The 23,026-nt window shown below is 52.2% G+C and overlaps 2 protein-coding genes across 6 annotated transcripts in view; both read right to left on the bottom strand.

Annotated features, from left to right (window-relative positions):
* Positions 1–238: 238 nt before the first annotated feature.
* On the bottom strand, positions 239–11,165 carry FGFR4 (fibroblast growth factor receptor 4). Of its 3 annotated transcripts, XM_072756530.1 has the most exons (19): positions 10,957–11,148; positions 10,557–10,657; positions 8,269–8,412; positions 7,360–7,623; positions 7,187–7,267; positions 6,900–7,066; positions 6,206–6,329; positions 5,495–5,685; positions 5,214–5,352; positions 4,718–4,911; positions 4,464–4,609; positions 4,255–4,376; positions 2,618–2,728; positions 2,343–2,533; positions 1,839–1,961; positions 1,676–1,746; positions 1,303–1,440; positions 1,023–1,128; positions 239–939 (listed from the first exon to the last, which is right to left on the bottom strand). In XM_072756530.1, the coding sequence occupies exons 3-19, from the start codon at positions 8,357–8,359 to the stop codon at positions 793–795; spliced, it is 2,406 nt and encodes an 801-aa protein (XP_072612631.1). In that variant the 5' UTR covers positions 8,360–8,412; positions 10,557–10,657; positions 10,957–11,148; the 3' UTR covers positions 239–792. The 3 variants fall into 3 exon arrangements, with proteins under 3 accessions (XP_072612631.1, XP_025862269.1, XP_025862272.1); XM_026006484.2 differs by lacking the exon at positions 10,557–10,657 and having other exon boundaries at positions 10,957–11,165; XM_026006487.2 differs by lacking the exon at positions 10,957–11,148 and having other exon boundaries at positions 10,301–10,657.
* Positions 11,166–12,457: 1,292 nt separating this feature from the next.
* ZNF346 (zinc finger protein 346) overlaps positions 12,458–23,026 on the bottom strand; it is an 82,441-nt gene continuing 71,872 nt past the window's right edge. For 2 of the 3 annotated variants that reach the window (XM_072756536.1, XM_072756535.1), the window contains exon 7: positions 12,458–12,600. In XM_072756536.1, coding sequence (XP_072612637.1) covers positions 12,540–12,600 — 61 coding nt within the window. In that variant the 3' untranslated portion in view covers positions 12,458–12,539. The remainder of the gene's footprint in view (positions 12,601–23,026) is intronic. The other variant, XR_012001163.1, reaches the window with a different exon arrangement.

Consider the following 23,026-nt stretch of genomic DNA (forward strand, 5'->3'; position numbering starts at 1 on the left):
TCTGCCATCAGCACTCATTCAGACTATCACATACACAAGACGGTGCTGGTAAGACAGACCAAGACAGAGGTGCACACAGGTTCCGGGGTGCACCCTGGAGTAGCTGTAGGAGGACACAAGCCCAAGGCCTGGCACAGAGCCCTCAGTTTGTGTCATTCAGGTAAAACTCCCAGCTTGGGGATCCCTCCATCCTGTTTCCCCTCCATTCACTGCAGGGAAGACACCAGGAACACAGAGGTTTATTTCAAAAAATAATTTATAAAAGGCCATTTGCTTCTGTGTTTTTTAGGCAGGCTTCCAGCTGCTCAGCTAGGAACACAGGAGCCAATGCTCTTTCCACCAAGATGCTGGGACAAGCAGGAAAGGGGAGGCAGGGAAGCTCTGGGGGAAATGGGGTTCAGAGGCCCAAGACCTCTCTTGGTGCAAGGAAGCAAGGAGGTTTAGGACAGCTCTACAGCTAGGTCTGGCTGGCCAAACCCCTGGCTCAAGGACTGAGTGCTAAGGCCCAGGAGGCCAGGCAGAATCCTAATAGGCCATGGTTCTGAAGGCAAGGGCAGGCAGGGCCTTAAGGCTGGGTTGGAAGTCTGGTTTGGGAATCTGAGGCCAGAGTAGCAAGCCTCAACTAGGGGCCCTAGGAACAAGGATGGACCTCCCCAAAGCAGAACTAGGGATCTGGGATAGTATCCTGAAGTTGGGGCCCAAGGCCACCAAAGTTGAGCACTGCCAGGTTGTAGCTAAGCCAGGAGGCCAAAGGCTGTTGGCCTGCCTGCCTATACCACCTTGTGCCCCTGTTCATGTCTGTGCCCCAGGGAAGGAGAAGGAGCTGGGCCCCAGTGGCAGGAGGTCATGGCAGAAGACAGAGTCGTTGGAGGAGCAGGTGCTGCTGGCATCCCCACCGGCCGGGGAGTAGGGTCCGAAGGTCAGGCGGAGGTCTAGGTACTACGGGGAACAGTGCTGGTCAGTCCTAGTAGGCAGCTGGGATGAGGGCCAGAGGGAGGTCATGGGCAAGAGGGGAGCAGTACCTCCTCGGAGACGGCCAGCAGGACCTTGTCCAGTGCCTCTACCAGCTGCTTGAAAGTTGGCCTCTGAGAGGGTGCTGCATGCCAGCACTCCCGCATTAGCCCATACCTGGTAGAAGGGGTGGAGGGTCAGATATAGGGGCAGGGTTTGAGGAGGGCAGGTAGGGCCATTCAGCGGCTAAGGAGGACATGGTAACATAGAAAGAGGAGGCTGGGCCCGAAAGACAAGATCAGAGCAGAGGCTAAGGAGTGTATAGTGGAGGAGAGGAGGGTGAGGCCTCACAGCTCTGGGGGGCAGTTGGGGGGCCGGTCCATCCGATGCCCCTCCCGCAGCAGTGAGAACAGCTCCTCCACAGGGATGCCGGGGTACGGGGAGCCCCCAAGGGTGAAGATCTCCCACAGCAAGATCCCAAACGACCACCTAGAGGCAGGACCAGGCAGGGCTCAGCAGGGCACCCAAGTTCAGCTTTGCTTCCTACTCCGGGGGCCAGGATGGGGGAGCTTGCAGGCATGATCCACCACAGAGTGTAGGGATTGAAGTCTGGTCCCACTCTGGACCTAGGGTTGTGTGACCTTGGGTGATTGCTTTGCCTTCTTTGTGGGGTAGGACAATGATTGCTGGCAGATATTCCAGACCCTCAACCTCCAGGACTCACACGTCACTCTGGTGTGTGTAGACTCGGTCAAATAAGGCTTCGGGTGCCATCCACTTGACAGGCAGGCGGCCCTGAATGGGAGAGGTAGGGACACTGATGTGGAGTTCCACAGGTCCTGGTACCCTCCACACCCCCCTTGCCAACCCTGCCCTGCCTCCCTCACGTTGCTGGTTTTCTTGTAGTAGTCAATGTGGTGGACGCCACGGGCCAGCCCAAAGTCAGCAATCTTCATCACATTGTCCTCTGTCACCAGTACGTTCCGGGCAGCCAGGTCCCGGTGGATGCACTGGGGGCAGGGCAGGGGACTTAGGTTTATCAGGACTCATGGCTGGATGATGGACACACTGTATTTCACAGTAACCCTGGGAGTAGGCATCCTTCACTCATTTTACAGATGAAGAAGTCAGATTCAGAGAGGGGAAACTGAGGCTGACTTTAGTGCCCACACCCCCTCCCTTCCATGGCCTCTTCCCTGGCCCTATGAGTTAGGGACTGAGAGCAAGGAATGCAGACGTGCAGTGTACAGATGGGACGTATAGAAGGGGCTGGAGGCATGTAGACAGGAAAGGGGCAGAGAGGGAGAAGACGGGGACATTCAGTGGCATGGGCAGGGAAGTGTATAGATGGAGCAGTCAGAATGGTCCAGAATGCTGCCCACTGCCTATACCTTCCTCGACTCCAGATACTGCATGCCTCGGGCCACCTGGTAGGCACAGGAAACCAGGGCGGGGAAGGAGAGTGGCCCCTCACTGCTCCTCAGCCCATCAGGGCTGAGGTCGGGGCCAGGGGGACGCCGGGCCCGCAGGAACTCCCGAAGGTTTCCCTTGGCGGCACACTCCACAATCACATACAGGGGTCCTGTAGAGGTCAGAGGGACAGGGAAGCTGCTGAGCCTGTGGCCCCACATCCCGCCACCCTGCCCTCAGCCCTGTTCCAACCCACCTTCCTGAGTACAGACACCCAGCAGATTGATAATGTTCTTATGTCGGCCGATCAGCTTCATCACCTCCATCTCAGAGACCAGGTCTGCCAGGTCCTTGTCGGAGGCATTGTCTGCAGGGGTGACAGCCAGGGTGATGGACATGGGGGAGCTGCAGGGTCGGGGACAGGACATGGAGTGCCGGGCCCGGAGTCAGAAAGGTCTGGACCTGAATTCCCACTTGGCTCTGGCATTTAAAAAGTTGTCTGACTGGGACGCCCGGGTGGCTCAGAGGTTGAGCGTCTGCCTTGGGCCCAGGGCATGGTCCCGGAATCCAGGATCCAGTCCCGCATTGGGCTCCCTGCATGGAGCCTGCTTCTCCCTCCGCCTGTGTCTCTGCCTCTCTCTCTCTTTCTCTCTGTGTCTCTCATGAATAAATAAATAAAATATTTAAAAAATAATAAGGAATAAAAAGTCATCTAACTTCTCTGAACCTTGGGATCCTCTTGTATAAAATGGGACAAAGGATCATGCCTTGCCTCTCACAGCAGTTGCAAGGAAGCAATAAGACCAGGGATGTACAGGAGGCAGGCCTATCTGTGAGGCAGACAGGAGAGAGGAGGAAGAAGCTCTCTTTGGAGATTTGGCGTCAGTTCCTGAATGGGGTGAGAGCTCCTGGGGGTGGGAAGCAGGCTGGCGCCCTGAGGCCTGGTGTCCATCTGGCCTGAGAATTCAAGAGTGGGGTGCAGCCAGGGGAGGCTGGGAAGAAGCTGCTCCAGATTTTCTTGAGAAGGCTGAGGACCGGGGGCTGACCTGTGGCCCCCGGCCAATGACATACCCCTCCCTGCCAGACCTCCCAATGCACATTTCTCAATCCCTCCCTCCCAGAAAGTACCAGGTGGCCCCAGCTGTGCAGAGAGGAGGGGGTGGGTGAGGAGAACAGTGGTTTTGTAGAGGAGGGACACCAGTGAGAGGCCCCGATGGTAGGTCCAGGTGTGTCCTATGCACTTTGGGGCTGGTGCTTGGGCTGTTCTAGAGTGGAGGACACAGAGAAACAGATCTGGGAAGGGGCCCAGCTGGGGAGGCTGAAGGTGTGACTTGAGAGGATTGGGGGGAATGAGATGGAAGCCTACAAGACCAAGGCTGACATGGGGCCAGGGCTAAGATGGTCTGACCCTAATCACCCCAAATCCTTGTAGTCATCATCATTCCTGAGGTTCGTGTAAAGTACCTGGTATAAGTCATTCCTGAGGCCTGGAGGTAGGGACTACTATTTACCCCCAGGTGACCCATGAAGAAATAGGCTCTGAAATGGCTTGCCAGGGCAGCCCAGGTGTCTCAGCAGTTTAGCGCTGCCTTCAGCCCAGGGCGTGATCCTGGAGACCTGGGATCGAGTCCCACGTCAGGCTCCTGCATAGAGCCTGCTTCTCCCTCTGCCTGTGTCTCTGCTGCTCTCTCTCCCTCTCTGTGTCTCTCATGAATAAATAAATAAAATCTTAAAAAAAAAATGAAATGGCTTGCCAGGATTGGTAGCAGAGTTGGGCCCTAGGCTCAAGGGCGGGGTCCTGTAGCCCTTCTGGCCACCAGTGTTCATAGTCGCACCATGAGCCTCTTTTGTTAGTCCCAAGGCCACAGCATTTCCCCCGGGGTCACCACTCACCCTTGAGCATCTTGACAGCCACAGTGCTGGCTTGGTCAGGCTGGGTGGGGTCCATGCCAAAGGCCTCTGCACGTACTACCTGCCCAAAGCAGCCCTCCCCCAGTGGCTTTCCGAGCACCAGCCTGGAAATAAGAAAGCCGAGGCCTCAGCCATATGAACATCATTCCTGCCTGGAGCCTGCATCCCGATCCTCCCTCCATGCAGCATACCTGTCCCGGGGGAACTCCCACAGTGGGTCGAGAGGTAGGTCTAGACTCACAAGGCCAGAGAGCAAGGGAGGGCCACTGGAGGAGAGACGGACACCCCGCACCAAGGATGAGCTCGATTTGGCCGAAGAACCCGATTCCAGGGAGAACTGTAAGGTGGGTGACTTGGTCAGCCTGCTGGAGCCGAACTGGGTTAGGAAGGCAGGCCAAGAGCTTCACTACAGGATCACGGCAGGGGGTGGGGAACAGCATGGTACCTGTCGGGCTAGAGGGAAGCGGGACAACTTCTGCACGGTGGCGGGCTGCCTGGGCTGCCGGCTGATGAGTACCTGCCCTCGATACAACCCAGCTAGTAGCAGGAGGACAACCAAAGCCAGAGAGCCTGACACGTACAGAATGATGTCCGTGTACCTGGCCTCGGATGCTGCTGCTGTCCATGTGAGGTCCTCCTCTGCCCACACACAGACACACATATAGACAGAAAACTGGTCAGTGGTTAGACGGCCAGCTCTGAATACTCTAACTCAGGCCTCACAACTCCCAACACACTGGGACAGTCACCAAGAAAGCACACCCATAACCCAGCGGGTCACATGGCAGTCACACAGGGATGTGCACAGAAGAACCACTACGTGAGCAATCAAACACATAAGTCTACATACCATGTCCCAAGCCCCACCGGCCAAGGGACACAGCCCACCGTTGGCTCACAGCAGAGTTGCTGTGGCCACCCCTGGCCTCTCAAGTGCTCACCTGGCAGCACTGTGAGCCAGGCTGACTGGTAGGAGAGGCCAATGGAGTTGCCTGCCAGGCAGGTGTATTCGCCTGCATCCTCAGCTGACACGTTCCGAAGGTATAGGACCTCCACCTCTGAGCTATTGATGTCTGCTGTCTGGGGATGGGGGACACACTCAGGGGTCACCATGGGGACACGGGCCACACTGTGGCCAGGAAGGAAGCTAGGGACAAGTGCCTCACCCCCACCCCCACCCCATGGGAGAACGGTAGGGTTTGGGTGCCGCTGGGGGCTGGACCTTGAGGACTTGCACGTAGGGGAAGCCGTCGGCGCCAAAACTGCTACCATTGATGACGATGTGCTTCAGCCACTGGATGTGGGGCTGGGCGTCGCTGTACACCTTGCACAGCAGCTCTACGTCGCTGCCCGCCACGGCTGTGGTGTTGGCTGGGAGCCCCGCCTGCAGGATGGGCCGGTGCGGGGACCGCTCTGGGGGCCGGGCCAGGTGGTCAACCCTGACCAGTGGCACCCACAGAAGCACCCTGGCCACCTGCCTCCAGCCCCAGCTCAAGGGAGGGAACTTCCTGATATGTAGCTCAGACCTTGTCTGTCCCCTGCTGACCCTGCTGAAACCTTCCATAGCTCCCCAATGCCTCTGGGGTCAAGGACAACTTCACTGTCTAGCATTCAAAACCCTCCACAACATAGCTCCCCTCTTAAATGCCACATCCCAGGCATACACCTCTTCACAAATGCATTGTATTCGTTACACCTAGGACCTTTATTCCACCTGTGCCCTCTGCCTGGATGTCTTCTCCACTTTGTTCTCAGCTGACCTCTGATCGTCCAGGCCAATGTTACCCTCTGTGCTTCCCTCTGGCCCAGTGGGACACTTGAGGCAGCTTGAGCCATCTAAGACTTAGTCCATATTGCCTGCCAGACTGGGCCCTACCTGAGGGCACTGTCAGGGCTCCCACCCCCATACCGCCTTGCCTGCCCATCCGCTCACCCAGCACATCCAGTAGGTAGCTGTAGCGGATGCTGCCCATAGAGTTCTCCACGAGGCAAGTGTATGTGCCACGGTCTGAGGGCACCACACTTTCCATCACCAGGCTCCAGTGCTGGTGGCGCAGCTGAGGGCAGGGGAAGCGTCTATGAGTGGCCGTTCACCTTTGCCCACCCAGGGGTCCAGCGCATGAAGAGGCTAGATCCTGCCCACGAGGGTCTTCTTAAGCTCTCAAGGCCCTAGGGAGGCCAGGCCAGGGCTAGAGACCCTGGGAGAAAGGAAAAGACTCCAAGAAATGTCTGAACCCTGGGTTTAAGTCTTCAAGTTTTAATATGGCCTCTTCCTGGCTGTATCACCTTGAGCCAAGTTTTGCCCTCCTTGAATATCAGCTTCCTCACTACAACCTGGAACTGACCCGACAGGGTCTTATCATGAGAATTAGCTGCTAAAACTCCATACCTGCCAGTCAGTGAGCCTTTCTGGTTTACAAGGAAAGCTAAGCCTGAGAGATTAAGTCATTTGCAGGAGGGTGGCAGAGTGGGGACTTGAATCAGAGCCGTCCCAGTCTGGTATCTAGTGTTCCTTCTAGAGCCTGTAGCTGCCTTTCTCATTAGAGAAAGAGTGACTGCTAGGTATGAGCAGACCAACCGGGGAGTGATAATGGAGGAGCAGATGGTCTTAGAACCTGGAGACTCACCCGAATGCCTCCAATGCGATGCTCCCCATGGAAGTCCTGTCCATCCTTCAGCCAGCGGATGGTGGGCATGGGGTTGCCTGCAGCTGGACAGCGGAACTTGACGGTGTTCCCGGCAGGCACTGCATGAAGTTTCTTCTCCATGCGCTGAGGGTGTGTCCAGTAGGGTGCTGGAGGGGAGGAGAAAGGAGAACTTAGTGCCCCCGGGATGATCACCTGCTTCCACACAGGTCTCTTCTCAGTGACCAGCTGGGAGGTAGGGATATGAGTCCTTGAGGACTCATACTGACCTTGCTGGGAGTAAATGTGCCCATTCCTGGAGACCCTGTGGGCCTTAGGGTCCTCGTTGCCATTGCTAGAGGTCAAGGAGTCTATGTCAGGGAAAAAGAGAGATGTCTGAGGTCTAGGATGAGGACGTTTTCTCTCCCCAGGCACCCTTTAACCCCTGCTAGACCCCCCTTACCATCCACAACCAAGGTAACATTGTGCAGGACAAGCATGGAGCCTCGTGCCAGGCAGAGGTAGCAGCCAGCATCCTCCGGTAGGAAGCTGGCGATCTCCAAGCGGCCCCTCCAGCCTCGTACCCGGCCAGCAGGTGGTAGGCGACTGCCTTCCTTGTACCAGTGGCCACCACGTTCAGCTCGCCCACAGCATAGCCGCACAGGCTGCCCAAGGGCCACGGTCAGCTCCTGTTCTTGCTGCTCTGGGCTGGGGGCCAGGCAGGGCTCTGTGGGCCAAGGGCAGAGGTCAGTGAGCCCCACAAGCCCCAGATGAGTGAGCCCCCTGTGTATGGAGAACATGCTGCATGGGCAGGGCACAAGTACCCCTTGACACATGCTGGACACCTGCTGCTCCTCAAATATACACGCATAATTATATGCTACACAGATGCAATACGTAAGGCAATCGCCATGCCTCTGGTGCACATCACACACACAGTGCTAGATTGGACATGCCATTGCCTCACACACACACACACACACAAACACATGCTATAGGTGCTACATACAGGGCACATGCCACACCTCCAGGGCACAGCACACTCACAGTACATATACAACACATGCTTCCTAGGCCTCCCAAACCATATACCCAGTGCACAGAACACACACACACACACACACACACACAGCCAGGGGCTCACCACCAGCTCTGCAGCCCAGCTCAGGACCCTTCACCCTGCAAGGCCATTCCTCTCTTGTGGAATAGAGATAGGTGGACGCTTGCTGGGAGCCAGACACTGAGTCTCAATGGTTGGGCCCTGCCCTGTTGTCACCTCCTCAGGGACTGGGCCAGGATCCTTTCCAGCTTTGCTCAGCTAGTAGCTCCATGTGCCCACCCAGCCCACCCTCTCCCACCTTAAAGGCCATACCTAGTTCTATTTCCTCAGAGGCTTCAAGGGACAAAGCTGGAGCCCCAGACACCTTCACCAGGACCCCCAACAGGGCCAACAGCAGCCACATGTCCTTCCTGCTGATCACAAGGACCCAGGCTGGGCTTACCACCAACTGCCTTCCTAAAAGGGAGGGAGAAGAACTTCTGATAGACCTGCACATTTTGCATTGCCATTCTCCTATTTTGTGGATGAAGAAACTGAGACAGGAAGTGGCCAGGACTTGTCCAAGCCTCGCCCTCCCCCCCATCACGCAGCAGCAAGGCAGAGACTAAAAGCTGTGGCCAGAGCCCAAAGCTTCTTCAGGGGGCAGGGCTGGGCTTCCTGCTCTCCTCCAGTCCTGCTGAGACGCTGGCACAGGTTCACAGAAAGGGCAGTTTGGGGATTCTTTCCTTGGAGGAAAGCAGAGAAAGGAGACATATCTTCTGCTCACTCTCAGCACACGTAATTTATTTTTTGCTGAATAAATGAATTTATTGCTGAAGAACTCCACCCCCCAAAAAAGGAAAAAAAGAAATATAATACGAGGCCAAACTTTAGCATCTGGATGTTATCTGATCTGACCCACACTTCTTATAGCATTGCTGACATTTTCCTGACCAGCTTTGAATACCTTCAGTGACAGCACACTCACTACTAACAAAGCAGCACATTCCATGGCAAGAGAAGTTCTTCCTCGTTCTGAACCAGAATTGCATGCTTGGGAATGCATCTGTTTTTTGTGTCCTCACAACTCCATTTGAGGTGACTCGGGCTCTATGTCTGACAAAGCCAAGTTCAAATCCGGACTCTTACCAACTTGCAAGTTTCTGTTCCCCTCTGGATGCTATCTTTAAAGGACTGCTTTGAGGATAAAAGAGACCAGATGTAGGGGCTGGGAACACAGAATGTTGGAACGTTCTTCCCTTCCCTCTCCATGACTGTCACCCCAGGTCTACCTTTGGCCAATTACCTCCAATTCTGGTGCAGTTCTTGTCAGGTATCACACCCACCCTATTCTTCTGACACCAAAGATGTCTCCCCATCCCCCAGAAGGAACACTCAAAACAGCCTCAGCTGGGGCAGGGGAAGAGGTGACCAGTGTAGTCCCAGGGGACCACTGGCTATTACCTGGAACTCATTAACAGTCAGGAGACACTGGTGTCTCTGAATCTACCTTGCCCAGGAAGCCCACTGCACCCTTTCTCTTCAGTCACTGCCCCATTTCCAGCTCTGATTCTGAGGCAGGGAGCACTTCACCTGTCCTGACCAAAGCTGTCATCTACCCCTTCAAACTGCTCCTTCCCGGGATGCTGGGTGGCTCAGCGGTTGAGCGACTGCCTTCAGCTCAGGGTCTGATCCCGGGATCTGGGATCGAGTCCTGCATCGGGCTTTCTGCAAGCATCCTGCTTCGCCCTCTGCCTATGTCTCTCTCTCTCTCTGTGTCTTTCATGAATAAATAAATAAATCTTAACAAAAAACCAAACAACCCTGCTCCTTCCCTGGGTTGCCCCTGCAGCTGGGGCATCATCTCTTCCCATCCCCCTTCCCCCCTCCCTCCACTTCCAGTCCATCTGCCTCCTCAATCCTTTTTCAGTCCATCCCACCTCCCTTGCTTGGACCCAGGGCAGACCATAGTCATCTCTGGCTTGGGCCTTTGCAAATGTCTCCCTTGGCACTCCAGGCTCTGCTCTCTTGTAGGGCTTTAGAAATCACAAGAATCTGCCATGTCACCACCCCATATCCCCCAGCTTTTAAGCCCTTAATGGCTGCCCATGTCCTGCAGGATCCAATCTATAGTTCATCCAGCATTCTAGGCCTCCCTCCCTACTCTTGTGGGTATCTTCGGTTGTATAGTCGGCTCCTTCAGCATCTTCAGCACTGAAGCCATTGGCTTTCAAAACTGGGCATGTCTTCTCTCTTGCACAGACACACCTCTGTGTCCCCATTTCTCCTCTCCACCTGACTTAGATGCCACTGTTCCTGCACCCACCCCCAGTTTCCATGGCCCTCCTCCATAGAATCACCTCACCTTGCTCTGCTGCAGGGGAAGCCGCCCTCTGGGTCTACACCTCGAGCTGGGAGAGGGTCAGGGAGACCTGGGGATTTTATTCCTATTCCCAGGCTGCTCGGACCTTGTAACCCTTAGTCGGATCACACGTGGCCTCTGACAGACCAACCCACCGCCTTACTCAGGGGCTGAAGGATCTGACACACAATCAGACAGTCCTGGGTTCTCCTCCGGCTGGAGGGAGGAGCGCAGGGGGGCCCTGGGCAAAAGACTGCACCTCTCGGATCCTCAGCTTCCTCATCTCTCCTCGGGGCACGCAGACGGCCTGGCAGCCGAGGGACCAGCGCGCTCTTCTTTCTCCACCCCTACCCGGCCACCCTGGGGGGAGGTGCGAGTCGGCAGGTCCGGAGGGGGAGCTGCAGGGACAGCCGCCCCGCCCCCGCCCCCGCCCCGGTGGGCAATGAGTAACCAGCTCCACGGCCAGGGTGCTCTTTGGACGGAGCGGGACAAAAGGCCCTGTGTGCGCTGCGGGTTACTGATTTACCCTCTCCTCCACCCCCCTTCCCAGAGGACGCCCAGGTCCCCAGTGCCAGGAGGGGGCAGCTCCGCGAGCCCCGCTGCCGCTCGCCCTCTGGCGGCGGGGAGCGCAGCCCGAGCCCGCAAGGGGTCCCGCTCACCTCGAGCCTCCGTGGTCCCGCTCCAGACACAGGGTCCCAGCTCACCTGGGCCCTCCTCCGCCCCGCTCCCGGCTCCGGCTAGTCGCGACACCCGCGCCCAGCGGGGACCGCAGACTCAGCCGGGGCGCTCCTCCGCCCGGGGCCAGAGAGTCAGGAATGCACCCGCGACAGCGGCGTGGCCGCGGGAGGCCCAGGCCCCGCCCACCCCGGGCCCCGCCCCTCCTGGACCAGCTCCATCCCGACCGCGGCTGGGGGAGGACCACCCGGCGCCCGCCCATCTCCGGCCCCTCCGGACCAGCTCTATCGAGACGACCGGGACGCGGCGTCCGGCCCCCTGGAGACCAGTCCCCAAACCCAACGAAGCCTAATGGCCAACTGGGCCAGCGTGATCCCGGGGTCCTGCCTCAGCCTGCTACACACCCCATCAGACTCCGCCTCCTTTGCCACACCTAGACCAGGCTTCCAGGTTCTAGTTATTTGCGCCAACCTCTGCTCTTCACCCCTTTTAGAGGGTAACACCCAGCAGTCCTGACCCGCTAGCCCCTGCAGACTTTGGCCCAACCTGGCTACTCTTGTTTTCTGTGCAATCACCAAACAGTGGCTAGGAGACCCCCGTCTGCTCCCACCCACTCCCATCCATTCTCTGCACAAACTTTAGAGTGATATTTGAAATCTGGAGGGGCCTGGCTGGCTGGTTCAGTCAGTGGAGTGGCTCAGTCAGTGGGGCATGTGACTTTTGATCCGGGGGTTGTGAGTTTGAACCCCACGTTGGGTGTAGAGATTACTTAAAAATAAAATCTTTTGGGGAATCACTGGGTGGCTCAGCGGTTTAGCGCCTGCGTTCTGCCCAGGGCGTGATCCTGGGGTCCCGGGATTGAGTCCCACATCGGGCTCCCTGCATGGAGCCTGCTTCTCCCTCTGCCTGGCTCTGGCTCTCTCTGTGTCTCTCATGAACAAATAAATAAACTCTTAAAAAAATCTTTTGGGGCGCCTGGGTGGCTCAATTGGTTAAGCGTCTGCCTTCAGCTCAGGTGTGATCCGAAGGTCCTGGGATAGAGCCCAAAGATGGGCTTCCTGCTTAGCAGGGAGTCTGTTTCTCCCTCTCCCTCTGACCTTCCTACCTGCTTGTGCTGTCTCAAATAAATAAAATCTTTAAAAAATATAAAATAAAAATTTTAAAGATTTTATTTATTTGAGGGGGGAAGGGCAAAAGGAGAGGAACAAGTAGACTTCTCACTGAGCAGGGAGCAATACTCGGATGGATCCCAGGCGCTGAGATCATGACCTAAGCCAAGTCAGACACTTAACCAACTGAGCCACCCAGGCGCCCCTTAAAAATAAAATCTTAAAAAAAGAAAAAAAAAGGAAATACAAATCTGAATGTATCTACTACTCCTTTAAAACTTTCTACTAGCTTCCCATAATGATTCTTGGCATGACCTGGCCCCTGTCCACATCTCCAGACAAATCCTTCATTCTTCCTTGCTCCCATTCTACCCTCTTGGCCTTTACACATATGGTTCCCTCTTCCTGGAATGATCTTTCCCCTTTAGGACTGGTTGGTTCCATCTGATTCTTGATGGTCAGCTCACTTCTTCAGAGAAGCATTCTGGACCTGCTAGGTTCTTCTTAGATGCCTTTGTCCTATGAGCATGGAGAAAGAAGCAAGAAGTGAAGTGATTCAGAGCACAGATTTCAGGGCTTAAATCTCAATGCCATTACATTTGGAGCAACCCTGGCAGGTTAGTCCATCTCTGCATTCATTTTTCTCATCAGTAAAGTAAGTATAATGATAGTATTTTCCTCATGAAGCTTTTGCAAAAAGTAGACATGTGTAAGCCTTTAGAACACTGCCCGGTGTATAGCACTTGCTTTGTAATGTTAACTCTGGTTATTTAGGACTCGTTATTTCTTCATCTTTATGGAACATTCCAGAACTAACAGTTGTGTAAATAGAAGGCAGGAACTGCCTATAGACTTCAGCATTGTATCTCAAGCGCCTGGCACACAGTAGGTATCCTCAAATAGTTCTGACCCACCTTGCTCTGGTCTGTCTTACTTGCAAGCATCTCTACCCTTGAGCAAACTAGACTGTGGCCAAACTAGGAGGGCAGCTGACCTTTGACCTCTGTTGAACCCTTGTCTGATGTCTAAGCTCTCTGCTCCTTGGAAGCCTTCTTGAGGAGAAAGGAAACCCCTTAGGTGGCATCTCAGACTCAACTCCGGTGTCCCTCTGGCTGGTGGAGACCTTGCCCTGGGGGAAGCAGCTTTCTTTCCCATTGTTATGCGGAGGAGTCTAGCTCTCTCCACCCTTACTCCCAAAGGGATAGAGGCTTTTCCTTTGCATAACCAAAAGCCCAATAAAGTGAGTTTTTTTCCTTCTCAAACAAAATAATGGTTTCCTCCCAAAGATTAATCAGAAAATAATTGGATATCTCTTAAAACCAGCTGGTTCTGATTCTCCTCATTCCAGATCCTTCCTTGCTTGGAGCACCTGGAAAAGTTGAGGCTCCTGGCACTGGGGGAGCCCAGCAAATGGAAGCCTCCTGCCCAGAGGGGCCTCACCAGACCTCCTGGACTCCCGGAGAGATCCAGCTCCCCACCTCTGGTCCTCTGCTGGCTCCCTTTAGTAAATGTGGTTGTTAGGGGGTGGTGTGAGCTGCCAACAGGAGCAGGACCCCACACAGCTTTTATTTATTTATTTATTTATTTATTTATTTATTTATTTATTTATATTCATGAGAGACACACACACACACACACACACACACACACAGAGGCAGAGACACAGGCAGAGGGAGAAGCAGGCTCCATGCAGGGAGCCTGATGTGGGACTGGATCCTGGATCTCCAGGATCAGGCCCTGGGCTGAAGGTGGCGCTAAACCGTGAGCCACCCGGGCTGCCCACAGCTTTCATTCAACTTCCAGGCACTTCTCAGGTTTATCTGAGCCAAAGAAAAAGGAAAAGCTTTCATAGCCCTGGCTGCACAACCTCCCTGCCTCCTGAGATGCCCAAGTCCCTTAGACTGGCAACCCTATACCTCCTCGTCTGCACATCCCTGATCTGCCTCCCATCCCACACTCACGACCTCTCACACAGATCTCTGTGGTATCTGATGCTCTTTCATGTAATTCATTCTTACACACATTCATTTGCCAGGTGTCAGTTAAAGGTTAGTTATATGGTATGCACTATTCTAAATCACGGGGATAAATCGGTAATCTGACCCAGCCCCTCCCCTTCAAGGAGTTGCTCACATTGTGGTGGGGAGAAATAGATCAGTAAACAGAGCACAGAAGGAGACATGCTGAGGGAATCTGGGAGAGGCATCAGGTCTGTCTCCCGATCAGGTCTCACTCTCTTGGTAACAATTTTCCACCTGTTACATTTGCAGTCTCTCTCTCAAAACCTTTCAAATATTACTACACACACACACACACACACACACACACACACAGACACACCCCTAGCAGGGCCTGCCATCCTAAGATCCTGCCTTTAGTCTGCCTCTGCCTTGGTTTCTCTCTCCAGAAAATAGGCACACTCCTGCTTCCTTATCCCCAGGGATGTTGGAGGAAGTGAATGAGTTAGGAGATGGGACTAGGTTTCAACAGAACAGGAAGCAGCGAAGAAGCTCTTGCTTTGGCTGAGTTCTCACTATCTGTCAAGTGACATGCTAAGCTAGGGGTCATATATACATTATATCCTTTGATCCTCCCCCCAAGCCAAATGGGGGTTAGAAACCTTAGCTCCACTTTGCAGGTAAGGAACTAGAAGCTGGGGTAGATGAAATGACTCGTCTAAAGTCATGTAGTGGGGCAGCTCAGTTGTTAGAACATGTAACTCTCCATCTCAAGGTCATGAGTTCAAGCCCCACATGGGGCATAGAGCTTACTTTTAAAAATAATAAAAAAAATAAAGTGACATAGCAAGTGAACAACAGAACTGAGCCTTGAACCCTGATCTTCTGGGAAAAGGAGGGGAAGCTCAGGGTGACTCTGCACAGAGTTGGGATTTTCAATGCTATTGCATCAGCCTGGTTTCTGCCCCCATCCTTAACTTCAGCCCAGGAAGGTGCAGACTCACCTGAAGGTGGCTGGGGCTGGGCACTGCTCTGCCTGTCCGTTTGGCTAGTACTGATGGGGCATCTATGAAGTACCAGGCCCTAGGCAGAGGTTTGCAGATTCTGGGCTCCTGAAGTGCAAGGCTGGGCCAGGAGGGACTCCCTGAGGAGGCTAGGCCCTGCCCCCCACCTGCTTCGGAGCAGAGTTGGGCGGGGGGGTAGACGTTGCCTGGTGCCAACCATGTTGCTCTTGGATGACAGCTGGGCCCAGGGAACACTGGGGCTCTTGTGCCGAAGGGCTGCCCTGAGCCCCTGCTCAGGCCCCATTCCAGACCAGGCCTGGCTCAAGCCCTGTCCCCTGAGCCAGTCCTGTGCTTTCTTGTCTTCTTTTCTTCATTTCTTTCCTTTAAAATGATTTTTATTTTGAGAAAGTTTTAAATTATATAATAAAAAATACACAGGGTAATATCATACACTTGCTACTCAGAATTGATGATTGTTATTATCATTTTTTTTCTAACCCCTTTCACCCTGGCTTCTCTCACAGACTCCAGGGAGGTCTGGCTTGGCTTGTCAAAATGGAGGTGACTCTGATAGCAACTAAGTGGTGAAAGGTTGGGTGTTATGGCCAGACAGATGTAGATTTGAATCCTGAAAACTTGGGACCTTCCACAAGTTGCTTAACATTAAGCCTCAGTTTCATTTACGCGGGACCTGATTCCGAGACTCCAGGATCATGCCCTGGGCTGAAGGCAGGCGCTAAACTGCCGAGCCACCCAGGGATTCCCAATAAGAGCTTTTCTATGAGGACCTAGTATAATGATGTATTAAAGCCCAGGCCAATGCCTGGCACGTAGCCCATGCTTAGTAAAAAGTGGCCAGTAGGGACACCTGGGGGGCTAAGCAATTGAGTGTCTGTCTTCGGCTCAGGGTGTGATCGTATGGTCTCAGGATCGAGTCCCACATCGGGCTCCCTGCATGGAGCCTGCTTCTCCCTCTGCCTGTGTCTCTGCCTCTCTGTGTGTCTCTCATGAATAAATAAATGAAATCTTAAAAAAAAAAGTGGCCAATATTAATAATAGCAGCTTTGGGTCTAGGTAGGATCTACTCAAATGTATGGGTAACACACTTTTGTGACCAAGAAAGAGGGACTGTTAGAGTCACCCTTTTTCCAGCCCTTATATTTCCTCATTCCCCACCAGTTGGGCACATTTAAGTCCAATTTCTACTTGAGAACAACAAAGTCATGAATTGCAGGCAGCCAGGGCATTGTGGTAGAGTTAGGGAGCCTGGTGCTAATGTTGGCAGCCTAGAGAGCTCTCAGGATGGCCCCTTGGACTAAGCCAGATGGAGGGGAATGGGCTAGAAGGAATCCAAGGCTCTTGCTGGGATAGTCCTGGTGCTTCCCAGAGTCTCAGCAGCACCCTTGGCCCTCTTGTCCACTGGTCTCAGACCCTGTGGGCCCATGTCTTGGGAGGCTTTCAGGGTTTGCCACACTCAGCCCTCTTTAGACTTGGGCCTACAAACCTCACACCTACTGGGGCTTGGCACACATATATTTTTGGAAGAGAGAGGGGGCCAGGACAGCTGCGAAGTGGCAAAGCTGGGCAGGAAGGGTTATGGGGCTGGTAGTCTGAATCAGGAAAGAAGCCTCAGTGGAGGCTTCTCTACCTTGCCTGATGGCCACCTGGACCATATAGGATTTTGGGCACAGAAAAACCAGAAAACCTAAATGGCAGGGGCTTTAACAAAACAGGTTAATTCATCACTTATTAGTTCCAAATCTGGAGATAGGTGAAGGTGGGTCTGAAATCAGGGTTGCGATCTTTTTAATTCTCTATACTTTATCCTAATGGTTACAAGATGGTGGCTTCAGCTCCTGTCATTACATTTGTGCTCAGGCAGGAGGAAGAAAGAAGCCACAAAAGAGTTGAATCTGTATCCAGCAACTTCTAATTTTATCTCTTTGGCAAGACTGTGATACATTGCCACCCCTAACTGCAATGGAGGTCAGGAAGTTCTACTAGAAAGAACAGGTGACTGAGCATTAAGCAGGCTCTGCGTCATCAATCTTCTCTTCAGTGCCAAAACAACTTCTTTATTATTTTTATTAAAGATTTTATTTATTTATTCATGAGAATAATAACAGAGAGAGAGGGAGACATAGACAAAGGGAGAAGCAGGCTCCATGCAGGGAGCCCAATGCAGGACTGGATCCTGAACTCTGGGATCACGCCCTGAGCTGAAGGCAGACACTCAACCGCTGAGTCACCCAGGCATCGCTATTATTATTTTATTTATTTATTTATTTATTTATTTATTTATTTATTTATTTATTTTAAAATAAACTCTACCCTCAATGTGGGGCTCAAACTCACAATTCCCAGATCAAGATTTGCATGTTCCACTGACTGAGCCACTCAGGTGTCCCACCAAAATGACTTCTTTTTTTTCTTTTTTCTTTTTTTTTTTTAATATTTGTTTATTTATTAGAGAGAGAGTGAGAGAGAGCGCAAGTGCAGGGTGAGGGGCAGAGGCAGAGGGAGAAAAATAATTTCTATCGTACTCCCTGCTGAGTACAGAGCCTCATGAGCCTGAGATCATGACCTGAGCTGAAGTCAGGTGTTGGAGGCTTAGCCCATTGAGCCACCCAGGCACCCCTAAAATGACTTCTTTTTTTTTTAAGATTTTATTTATTTATTCATGACAGACACACACAGAGAGAGGCAGAGACACAGGCAGAGGGAGAAGCAGGCTCCCTGCATGGAGCCTGACGTGGGACTCAATCCTGGGTCTCCAGGATCACGCCCTGGGCTGAAGGTGGCACTAAACCGCTGAGCCACCGGGGCTGCCCTCCATGACTTCTTCTTTTTTTTTTTTTTAAATTCATTTTTATTTATTTATGATAGAGAGAGAGAGAGAGAGAGAGAGAGGCAGAGACACAGGCAGAGGGAGAAGCAGGCTCCACGCAGGGGGAGCCCTGACGTGGGATCGATCCCGGGACTCCAGGATTGCGCCCTGGGCCAAAGGCAGGCGCAAAACTGCTGAGCCACCCAGGGATCCCCGCATGACTTCTTTAAAACAGATTTAGGGGCACCTGGATGGCTCAGTCAGTTAGGCCTCCAACTCTTTTGGGTTTGGCTCAGTCATGATCTCGAGGTTGTTGGATGAGGCCCCACATGGGGTTCAGATTCTCTCTCCATCTTGCTCTGGCTTGTGCTCTCTCTCTCAAATATATACATAAAATCTTTTTAAAAAGTTATAAAGCACAGATTTAACTAACTCACTCTTCAGCTTTAACTGCTCTCTCCCTCCCCGCCACTGGCATCCTTAGCTCCTCAGCCTAGCACTCATGGCTCTTCGAGACTAATCTCTACTGCTCTCTCCTGTCCCAGGGTCTCCCCTCTCCCCAGAGATACGTGTTCTGTGTTCCAGCTGCGCTGAGCTGCAGGCAGGCCCTCCTGAAAGCAGCTGGTTGGCTCACACACCTTGGTGTCTTTGCACTTGCTGTTCTTATTGCTGGGAGTGTCCTTCCTTTGGCCTGCCTTCCCCCATCCCTTCCCTCCTGCCATCGCACCAGATGCCTGCCATTCAGCTTTCTGGACTCCTCTCAAGCACTCCCTCTTCTCTGAGAACCTTCCTGACCACCTTGAATTGGACATCTAAACACTTTTCCTCTCTCTGAAAACAGCTCTTCCATTTTCCGTGAGATCCTGGCAATCCCCTACTCCCAGTCTATTGGGATTTGGGTGGAGCCAACTTCTCCCTGGTTCCTGTGGAGGGCATGTGCCCCTGAACTTGGCTACTGAGAATATTCCATCCCCCAGCCTAGTTCTTTAATGCTCTTGGTAGTTCTGTGAATTTAAACTGGCTGGGGTTTGTTTCTACTGCTTTTTTTTTTTTTTTTTTAAAGATTTTATTTATTTATTCATGAGAGAGAGAGAGAGAGAGAGGCACAGGCAGAGGGAGAAGCAGGCTCCATGCAGGGAGCCCGACGTGGGACTCTATTCTGGGTCAGGCCCTGGGCTGAAGGCGACGCTAAACCGCTGAGCCACAGCCACCCAGGCTGCCCTGTTTCTACTGCTTTTAGCTGAAAATCTTGATACACCCTGAGGGACCTAGCTCCTGCCAGTCTCTTTCTTTATCTGGTGACATAAACTCTTTCTTTCAAAGTGATAAGCATCATCTTGCCTCAGGGCCTTGGCACATGCTTTCTCTCTACCAGGACCATCCTCTCCCCCAGGTATCCCTGCTTATCCATGGGCTAATTCCTATTCAGCCTTCAAGTCTCAGCTTGCATGTCACTTCCTCAGAGAGACCTTTCCCGCCCTGCTCCCAGCCTAGGCTCAGTCCTATGCTCTGGCTACACTGGCATTTTCCTTTACAGCATTTTATCACAATTGGAATGAGTTCTTCTAGGACATGAAATTGTGTCTCATTCCAGGGTTCTGGCATACAGTAAGGGCTGAGGAAAAATACATTCCTGTTTCCACACTCTCTAGGGACCTGTGTCCTGTCCTAACAGCCCTCTGTCACACTGCTCAACCTCTATCAGATTTTCTGACTCTTGGGACACCTGGGTGGCTGAGCGGTTGAGTGTCTGCCTTTGACTCAGGGCGTGATCCTGTAGTCAGGGGATCGAGTCCCACATCGGGCTCCCTGTATGGAGCCTGCTTCTCTCTGCTGGTGTCTCTGCCTTTCTCTGTCTGTGTCTCTCATGAATAAATAAAGTCTTTAAAAAAAAATTTCCTGACTCTTCAATATTTTCATTCAGATGCAAGTAACAGATATCCCAACTCAAATGGGCTTAAGCAAAATAGTGAATTTATTAGCTTATGTAATTTTAAAGTCCAGGGGTAGATCAGGGTTCAGGAACAGTCCAACCAAGATTCATTCCCTCTTTTGCTTTCTTCCCTCCACTCTCTGGCAGGTGCTCCCCAAGAGGTGACAAAGAAGGCTACCAACAGCTCTAGGCTCAAAGCCTTCCCATTTGGCAACTCTTTCCCAATTGTTCAGCAAAAGCCAGGTGGGTGGAGGTCATCTTGACCCAGACCACATCAGCTGAGGGTAGGGTTCCTCAAGAAAGTAGAAAGGTGGGCAGCCCAGGTGGCTCAGCGGTTTAGCGCCACCTTCAGTCCAGGCCGTGATCCCGGAGACCCTGGATTGAGTCCCATGTCAGGCTCCATGCAGGGAGCCCTTTCCCTCTCTCTTTCTCTCTCTCTCTTTCTGTGTCTCTCATGAATAAATAAATAAAATCTTAAAAAAATAAAGAAAGTAGAAAGGTAAGTAGATACCAGGGGGCCCAAACAAGGTATGATTCTGGAAGCCTTTCTACATAATAAACCATTCCCACACATGGTGATTTAAAACATTTAGCATTCCTCACAATTCTGTGGATTAGGTGGGCTCAGCTTGGCAGTTCTTCTGATGGTCTCTTCAGAGGTTGCTTATGCTTGTGGCTCCCTTGTGCTAGATGGTCTAAGATAGCCTCCTACACATGCGTGGAGCTGGCTGATGGCCTCTCTCCACATGGTCTCTCATCTCTACTTGGTCCAGCCCAGACTTCCTTTTACAGTGGTAGGAGTGGAAGCTGCAAGGCCTAAGTTCTAGCCTTGGAAGTTTGCAGTGTTACATCACTGATCAGAGCAAGTGTCGAGGCCAGCTCAGGTTCTCCATCTTGAAGGCCTGAGTGACAAAGCCACATCACAAAAGCATACAGATGCAGGGAGGCAAAGATTCAGGAGAGGACATTACTGAAACAATTTACTGTACTTCACAGACACTCTCTTCTAGGTCCTTGAACTTACTCTCCTCCCAGCCTGGGTCCTTTGACCCTGATAACCACTGGTGTCTCAGCTCCTTGAAAAAGTCTTTCTGTGAAATCCTAGCAATGGTCTCTACTCACTTTTAACCCACTTTTAACTTATCCATTAATTGACTCAATCACTAAGCAGTTAGTAAAGCAATTACAGTCCTCTACTGGGCACCAGAGACTCACTATGATAAGACCCACTTACTGCCCTCAAAGTGTTTCTAGTCTAAAAGTGGAGACAGGGAGTTGAACAGATCATAACATAGAATATTGTTTGTTTAAGATTTTATTTATTTATTCATGAGAGACACTCAGAGAGGCAGAGACAAAGGCAAAGGGAGAAGCAGGCTCCCTGTAGGGAGCCTGATGTGGGACTCAATCCCAGGACCCTGGGATCACCACCTGAGCCAAAGGCAAGTACTGAACCCCCCAAGCACCGCCCCCCCTTTTTAAAGATTTTATTTATTCATGAGAGACAGAGAGAGAGAGAACATAGTATATTAAGGGCAATGCTAGAGGGGGCAGGGCATCTGAGGGCACAGGACAGCCAAGTTAGCCTTGAGGGGTTAATGATCCTCTTGGGGTCACTGGGTTGATAAGAGAAGCTGGAACTTGTATTAGATAGTACTCCTGGTCATGTTAGAAACCCACCTTAAATTGCCTTAAGGAAAGAGAATATTGACTCACAACTAAAAGTCCTGAAAGTATTGATTTCAGGCCTGATTAGACCCAGGTGCTCATTAGACATCAGTCATGTCTCAACTCTCAGCTGTTTTCCTCTGTGATGATTTAATTTTCATGCAGATTGTTTTTTTTTTTTTAAAGATTTTATTTATTTATTCATGAGAGACAGAGAGAGAGAGAGAGAGAGAGAGAGGCACAGATACAGGCAGAGGGAGAAGCAGGCTCCATGCAGGGAGCCCGACATGGGACTCGAGCCCAGGTCTCCAGGATCACACCCTAGACTGAAGGTGGCGCTAAACCACTGAGCCACCCGGGCTGCCCCCACTGAGCCACCCGGGCTGCCCCCATGCAGATTGTTTTTATGTGTCGACAAAGATGGCTACTAACAGCTTCAGACTTATTCTAATTGCCCAGGCTTGGGTCCCAGGGAGTGGGGTCAGTCTCTCAGGACTACAGAACTACAGGTGTAAGAATGGAAGAGCGATGTTACCCAAGGGAAAAAGAGTAAAAGAAAGGCTGATGAGTAGGGTGGCCATCAAGTGTCCTCCTAGGCAGGTGACTAAATTACAGCCTTCAAACAGTATCTTCTGGGAAGGAAGGGTGGGAGGTGGAGATAGCAGTAGAGTCTTCCAAAGTATCAAGAATGATAGCAGACATGCTAACAAAGACTTGAAAACATGGGGGTCAAATCCCTCCATGGCTACTTCTTGACTGTGTAAGCTCTTTGAGATTTTGCCTCAGAGCTTCTACTGTGAAATCAAGCCTTTTTGAGTTGTCTTGAAGGCTAAATGAAAGATCAAATACAGGGGCTCAGGAAAAGTCATCCTACTCTCTTCAGTCTTTAATCAAATAGTAAGGTCTCAGGGCTGATGTACTTTGCAAAAAAGGAGTGTTCGCCACCCAGTAGCCACCAGGGTCATTGCGCTGTAGGATTGACGCATTTACAGAACCGCCTCAGGTTTCTTCTGAGTATTGGAGCCTATGGACAGATGAAGCAGTTTTTACGGAGGACAGTGAGCCTGGGAGTGCCAGAACAGGGACATGCTTGCCTTCTCCGTAATGTGGGCTGGGCACAGGGCAGAGTAGGTGAGGTTGTTAGGTGGACAGATGGCCAGAGGGAGAAACTGTTTTTCTTCTATTTGACACCAATGGCAGCTAAACAGAAGGAAGGTCTGGTTAGGGATGGGAACAGCTCATCTGGTAGGGACCCCTGTGAGCCAAGAGCTTTTTTTGTTATCTGCTTTGGGAAGAACTCTTAACGATCCACTATTAATCTCTTCAGGACTTGGGCTCAAACTGTGATTTCTTCCAACTTCCACCTGACAGAAGATAGCTCTGGGTCACATGAAGTTGGTGGCAGGGCTTAGACCAATACCCCAGGCACTGAATTCTAGACCAGTGTCCCCCATGACACGCTTCATGGCTGCTCTATAGCATACACAGCTCTGTGTCTGCACTGAGGGGTTATTACATCCCAACTTGCTTTTCATCCAGCTCTGGGTTAAGAGCT

The sequence above is a fragment of the Vulpes vulpes genome, chromosome 4 (genome assembly GCF_048418805.1).
Source record: "Vulpes vulpes isolate BD-2025 chromosome 4, VulVul3, whole genome shotgun sequence".
NCBI classification, from domain to species: Eukaryota; Metazoa; Chordata; class Mammalia; order Carnivora; family Canidae; genus Vulpes; species Vulpes vulpes.

Coding starts and splice junctions, on each gene's coding strand:
- FGFR4 (XM_026006484.2), bottom strand. CDS start 8,359: ATGTGGCTGCTGTTGGCCCTGTTGGGGGTCCTGGTGAAGGTGTCTGGG. Junction 5,686..6,205: donor CTACCTACTGGATGTGCTGG/GTGAGCGGATGG, acceptor CCCGGCCCCCAG/AGCGGTCCCCGCACCGGCCC. Junction 2,729..4,254: donor GGCTGTCAAGATGCTCAAGG/GTGAGTGGTGAC, acceptor TCACCCCTGCAG/ACAATGCCTCCGACAAGGAC.